Source organism: Microtus pennsylvanicus, chromosome 3 (assembly GCF_037038515.1).
Source record: "Microtus pennsylvanicus isolate mMicPen1 chromosome 3, mMicPen1.hap1, whole genome shotgun sequence".
Taxonomy (NCBI): domain Eukaryota; kingdom Metazoa; phylum Chordata; class Mammalia; order Rodentia; family Cricetidae; genus Microtus; species Microtus pennsylvanicus.
Window position 1 is genome coordinate 99,691,722 of NC_134581.1, and position 7,190 is coordinate 99,698,911.

Below are 7,190 nucleotides of genomic sequence, written 5' to 3' on the forward strand. Positions count from 1 at the left end.
TTCTTGTACATACCACTTGTTTTCTGAACTTTCTACATTTCTCTTTCTGTTTGACTTCAGAATTGGAATTACAACCCGATGATTCAGAGCTTCCGGATTACTTTAAGATGCCAAGTTCCAGTGCAGTAGAAATGGTGAGATCAGCAAAGGATTTTCTCCCTCATACTCAAAAAAGGGGGAGGAGGGTTCTCTCTGTAGAAAACTCTTTGAGATGAGAGATATTTGAGATGAATAGTTTATACCCAAGAGGAATTAATACTTCTGGAGAACTATTTGGGATATCATGAATTGGGAAATTCCCCAAATATACCATAAAGATTATGTCTCATTGTATGTATTTCTATATATATAATTAGACATAGAAGTTTTTAGCAATTTTACGGAAGTTTATACCTTTTTAAGAAATGCATGTAATTAGCCAGTCATCATGATTTTGGCTAAGGAATTTTGTCATTCAGTTTGGAAAAAATAGAGGTCAGGAAATAAATGCATGGAAAAGAAACTGTAAAGCTCATAATGAACATAAAAATGTTTGTGTCTTCAGGTAGCTGATTCAGCCCTTCCTCAACAGTCAGGAAACCACAGTGAAGGCGACTTGTGTGACTCTAAGCCATGTGGAGAAGTGCTGGGTGAACAATTATGCCTTAACCCAGAGGTGAGCATGCAGAGCCAAGCATACAGTTCTGAGTGTAACTGGTATGGGAAAGACATTCTTTCTTTGCTCAAGGAAACCTCTACTGGACAGAACATTTCTGAGCTTAATCAGTGTGGAAAAATCTTCAGTCTGACGCCAAACATCATATACCCGAGCACTAGCACAAATGAGAAACCCTTTGAATGCACAGACTATGACACAGTCTTTTTTAATCAGCCATACTTTCAGGCAGATATGAGGCCTCAGAATGGAGGAGAACCATTTGACTGGAATAAATATGGGAATGGTTTTATTCATCCCACAAGCTTTGCTATGCATCTTCCAATTCTCAATGCAAGAACCCCCTACAAATTTGAGGAATGTGGAAAGGATTTTCAATATTTTGCATGCCTTAATAATCCCATGGGAATGTGCACTGGAGAAAAATTCTGTGACTGCAAGGAATGTTGGAAAGCCTTCACGGTTTCCTCACACCTAACTCAATATGTCTCGATTCATACTGAAGAAAAATCCAAAGTATGTAAGATATGTGGGAAGTCCTTTGCTAATTTTTCTCGACTTTCTGCACATGTAAAAACTCATAATGAAGAAAAGCCCTTTGTATGCAAGGAGTGTGGAAAGGCCTTTAAAAATATGTCATACCTTAATGATCATGTTAGAATTCACACTGGAATAAAATCATACAAATGTATGGAATGTGGGAAAGCCTTCCTTCGATGGTCAGGCCTCACTGAACACATAAGAGTTCACACTGGGGAAAAGCCTTACGAGTGTAAGGAATGTGGAAAAACCTTTTCTAGATCTACTCAGCTTACTGAACATATAAGAACACACACTGGAATCAAACCTTATGAATGTAAGGAGTGTGGGAAAGCCTTCACTCAGTACTCAGGCCTTGCCACACATGTACGAATTCATAGTGGAGAGAAGCCCTTTGAATGTAAGGAATGTGGGAAGGCCTTTACCAGGACCTCTGGCCTGATTCATCATGTGAGAACTCACACAGGAGAGAAGCCTTTTGAATGTGTTCATTGTGGGAAAACCTTCATAACTTCCTCCCATCGCACAAAACATCTGAAAATTCACAGTGGCGAAAAGCCCTTTGTATGTAATGTATGTGGGAAAGCATTTATATATTCCACATCCCTTAACATTCACATGCGAACCCATACTGGAGAGAAGCCCTATATATGTAAGCAGTGTGGGAAAGCATTTGCTGTTTACTCACGTCTAAGGAAACATAGCAGAGTTCACACTGAAGAGAAGCCCTATCAATGTGAGGGTATGAGTGTTACTATTTAGCCCATCTGTTGCCACCTTTAAATATTGACAGTGACACCAAAGATCATCAAGTTAGTCTTAGCTGCTTTGTGTGGGTTATAATGGCTCACATTGGCCTTAGACATCATCCTAATTTTATGAAATAGGATTATTTAGGTGCCCCCTCAAACTTTTCTTCTTTTGGACAGTTTTGAGGATTGACCTAGAATATCACACATGCTAGGCAAGCACTCAATCACTGAGCTACATCCCTGGAACCTTTTCATGAATATCTGAATCTGAGCATTTGTGGGTCATAAATGAGGCCAGTATACAAGATGGCCTTATTCTGATGCTTGACTCTTAGTGATTATAACATTTCTAAATGCTATGAAATAATGAAACAGATTGGATCCTTTTGTGGGTTAGTGTCTTTTTAATGTGAAAATTCACAAGCCAAGGTAATATAGGACAAGTGTGGATTGTGGAAAGACACAATCCAGGCAACTACTTTGACCCCACTGATTCCAGTAAGCATCCCAAGAATTAGTCCTCATTTGTTCTTAGTAGCCAATCTATTTACAGATTTATTCCTGTGTTCCTTCATAAAATTCAGAAAGTACATTCTATCCTACCTTTTGGACCTGTTTCTGATTGAAGTGGCAGTAATTTTGTTCTCAGTGTGGTTGAGATTGATAATCTGAGGGCTTTATGGATGCTAGGTAAGTGCTCTGCTGCTAAGCCGCATCCCTCGCTGGCTCTTAACAGATTTCTCAGTTACTGTAATGTGGGTTAGCTGAGAGTTTAACAACTCCCTCTTAGCTTCAGTGGTCTCTCCTTTCACATTTTACTAAAAGTACTCAAGAGGAATCAGGTTATTCCTTTTGAATTACAGCTGTCACATAAATTTCCAGTTTTATCACAATCTCTAGCTTCACACAAATTACAAGAATAACAGTTCTGCATTGCATATGTAATGTCTTTGTTACCATTACACATCACTGATTAGTTTTTCTTCATGTTCCTCCTTCCTAAGGGAGTCCTCACCAGAATAACCTGGACCTATCCCTCAAGTAGTTTTTAAGCTACTTGTATCTGTTTTAAGTATGTTTTACTGCAATGCCTCAGTATCATAAAACACCATAGCCAGCACTGGCAAAATGGCTCAGAAGGTAAATGTGCTTTACCTGGTTTAAATGAAATCAGGAACTGAGTTCGATCCCAGGACCCTGTCTTGTGAAAGGAGAGAGTGAGCTGCCGCAAGTTGTCCTCTGCTTGTACATGCATGCCACAGCTTTCACACACATCACACAGAACAGCAGAAACCAAGGTCTGCACATTCACCCTAAAGGAATGGTATGGGGTCCGCATGACGTTTTCGTGTATCTATGTATTACTGTATGTTCTCATTAGCTCACCACTTTCTGGATAAAATTTTAGGGCTGTGGATTTAGCTCAGTGGTAAAAGTCTTTGCCTAGCATATGCAAAGCTAGTTTTTATCTCCAGTCCTGGACAGATAATGTAAAGCAAATTATTTCCTCATACAAGAAGAGCATGGGAGCTAGTGCAATGGTTCAGAGGGAAAAGCTCTTGCCATGCAAACATGAGGACCAGAATTTGGATCCTGTAATTCCAATGCTTGGGAAACAAGATGGGAATGGAATCCTCAGGTGATTTAGGTAACTAGGTTACTTGAATCCAAGAGCTTCAGTGCAGCAAGAGACCCTGCTTCAATAAATAAAATGGGAAGTGATTGGGGACACCTGATAGTATCTTTTGGCTTTCACATGCCACATGCAAATGTGTAAACACACCAGCATGCACATACACACACATTAAAAATAACAGCATGCTTGACTCTGGTGCAGACTCGTCCTGGCATGCGATCACTTTCACATGACAAAGCCTGAAATGAGGCTTTTTTCCTCTTCTGATAAGATTGCAGCCTTGTTGGGTGAGGTTTCCACTTATTACCCTCGACTATCAAATGAAATTCTAAAGACCCTACCTGGACAATCATGTGCGGTGTATATTTAACCAGAATTTGAGAGGGTCAACAGTACATATAGATTCTTTTGATTTACCAGATAGGTAGTCATATCTGTAGATAATAATGGTATTTTTTTTCTATTTTAGTTGTTTTTTTTTTTTTACAGAAATGAGTATGATGTCCAGGACACTAGTGAAAGTAGTAAAAGCATATTTTTCTGTAGAATTATAATGATATATGCTCTCCATTATACTGATTTGCTTATTAGATAGAAGGGTGTTTTTAATATCTGAATTTTGCATAATGATTTTATAGTATTTCTTTATTTGTGAAGTAAAATTCCTCTTGGATTCATGAATTGCTTTTCCTATGTCCTCTGTGATGACCATACTCATTTGCTGGTAAGAGTAAAGTACCTAGGATTTCCTTGGTTCATAAAGCCTAATAAATACTGGAATGAGTAAAAGGACTCTAAAATAAAGGCAGTCATTTATTAATAGTGATGATATATTAGTTGTTTTATATTAACCTTAAATTCCTAGATATATCCAACTTGGACATAAGGATCATTTTTGTTTTGTGTGATTGCTGGGGACTCAAACAAACCCAGGACTAGCAAGCACTCTGCCACTGAGCTACAATTTAAACCATTTACTCACATAAAGATTATCATAGCTATCCTTGAGTAACATTGCATAGAAGTCCTCCTTGTGCAAGAAGAAATGGAGTATGGAACAGGTAGAGTGCCTGTTTAGCAGTGTTCAAGACCCTCAGTCCTCAGCACCACTAAAACAAACTTTATAGCTAAAAACCTGTAGATTAGAACAGTGTCATATACTACAGTGAAGTGTATTCCTCACTTTCCTAAATCCCCAATTTGTTGAGTTCTCCTGAGCTAGAATAATTGATACTTTTGGGTACCTGTATTCTGTCTTCTTAAATTGTTCGGAATCTTTTATGTTTATAGGACATCTAATATTTACACTATTATTTAAAATTTTCTTGAATATATTTTTCTTAGGTGTGCTTTCATTTTGACATATGAAACAAAAATTTTTTTTCTTGTATTCCTAATATTTCCTGGTTGTATAACTAACTTTACTTTGAGTCTATCTTCATTCTGCAGTGATTTCTTGTATTTACATTGAGTTAACCTTGAAAGTATCCAGTATTCTTTTGGACTGTATCTGTCTCAAGCAGATGTGTTGACATACTCTGTAATCTTAGCGATTGGAAACCAAGGCAGGAGGATCACAGATTTAAGGGTAGCTTGAGCCTAGGCTACTTTGTGAAACACTGTTTTAAAAATACAAAAGCCCTGATTAAAATAGAAAAAACAAAACCAAATGCAACCAGAGGTGGAGTTGGGGGCCTGATAAATAATTTGGGAGGGCAAAATTGTCTTGAAATATTTAAACTTTCTGATATAGTTTTTATTCCATTGACTCTGGTAGGTATTTACATGGCTATATATAAGCTTTCTTTTTGTATCCTTAGTTACAAAAATTTGGGGGGGGGGTGCTAAGATTCAAACTTAGGGCTTTGCACATGCTAACCACTGACTTATATCCCAGTTGTAGATGTATTTTATACATACTTTAGTTGAAGTTTAAAACTCTGAATACTTGAAAAATCCAGATTAACAATTCTTTTTAGACCATTATGTATAATGCAATTAGTAACAAATTGGAATTTTAGCAACTTGTTTTTCTTCTGTATTTGTTGCATGTACCTTCTCTTTGTAATGATGTTTTCATTGAAATTTTACCCAGTGCTTGAAATTTATGTACTCCATTTGCTTTTAGTTGCTATTCTAAAACATTAAATTCAGTTTTAAAATAAAATCTGTTAATATTGTTTCTTTCTGAGTTTGCATACAGCCAACATCACAGCTGTAGAGACCTACACTGCCATAGAAGAAAGTCAAAGTAACAGAATTGATGTTATAGAGGATTTATTAGTAATAGATTTGCAAAAAGTGAACTTAGCTAAGGAGGTGCTGCTGCCCCCCTCCCTGAAATACCCCAAGTATGTTACTCAAGCCTGCTAGATAAATGCAAATTCGCAATGCTTGTATGTAAATGTTTGTTCACCAGGAGTCAGTCCTTAGTCCATCTCCAAAAAACATACCTTTAACAGGCAGGTGCAGGGGGCAGCACAGGGTCACAACAGATAACAGCTATAAGTTCTGTTCTTGAGAAAAGCATAATTCTGCCAGAAGGACAGGACCGTAGGTCACATCATCTGAAAAGTACAATACTGGCATGCTTCAATAATTTTGGCAATATTTTTGCTGTGTGAGTCTTCCCACCTCCTTAGGTAGCCAGACTTGCAGTCTCCGGTCTCATTTAAATGCTTGAAATGAAATCTGGGGCTGGGACCTAAAAGATTTAAGGATGACAGTGTATAAAATACCCTAAGGTGTACATAAATTAGTGAAATTGTCTACTTGATGCCAGCTCTTACTTGGGCGATAGCCCCATTTGGCAGTGTGATTTAGTAAAGAGCTTTTACTTCAGTTTTAAGTTTGCAGTGGTTTCTTGTGGGGAAATCGTATTGGCATATTGTTTCTATGGCAACACAAGCCCCTGACACAACAAATCCATGGTGGGGACTGGGGGGGGGCACACAAAATGGGTCTCTTGACAAAAGGCCCATTACATCCTGTGAGAGATCACAACCATAAATCCTTTGAAGTTCATCAGAAGGTGGAATAATCTTTCTTTTCATGACTCACTTAAACCAATAGAAGTCAATAAAATTCAGTTCTAAAGGTTCCTCAGTAGACTTCTAACTTTGCAGTTCTCAACTACTGAACTGTGGGGTTGTAAAATAAACTGGCTCTTTATGTCTCAAGGGAGCATCAGTATTCCACAGTGTAGAATCGTTTGGATGACGGTATTCACTGAGATGACAAGGTTTGAGTTCATTTTAGGCACCCAGGGCATTTATCAGAACCGGTAATTAAGAAAACAGTTGCCGGGAAAGATACAGATAGGGTTAGGAGAATGCTAAAACCCCAGTAGGTTTCCCACTCAAAAACCTCTAGCATCTCAAATTCCTCCCAGGGGTTCCCGAGCCTGGTGGAATGGGGTGACGTAGGGTCGATCTGTAGGTTGCAACCTACCAAAAGCAATTTCAACACATTGAGAGGTGCAGATAATGGCAGAAGCGACACTGTCTTCTGTTTCTACTCAAATGAGCTCTGGAAAGCAAGGGTTTTAACGCGAGGGAAGCAGGCAGAAAGTTTCTGATGAGCTTTCTTTGGGCGGGGTCTGCACAGG

At 38.3% G+C, this 7,190-nt stretch overlaps 1 protein-coding gene across 2 annotated transcripts in view; it reads left to right on the plus strand.

Moving 5' to 3' along the window:
* The window catches only part of LOC142846345 (uncharacterized), a 31,205-nt gene extending 25,455 nt beyond the window's left edge, over positions 1-5,750 (plus strand). For both annotated transcript variants that reach the window (XM_075966724.1, XM_075966725.1), the window contains 2 exons: positions 61-134; positions 545-5,750. In XM_075966724.1, the coding sequence (XP_075822839.1) occupies positions 61-134; positions 545-1,957 (1,487 nt within the window). In that variant the 3' untranslated portion in view covers positions 1,958-5,750. The remainder of the gene's footprint in view (positions 1-60; positions 135-544) is intronic.
* Positions 5,751-7,190: the final 1,440 nt, after the last annotated feature.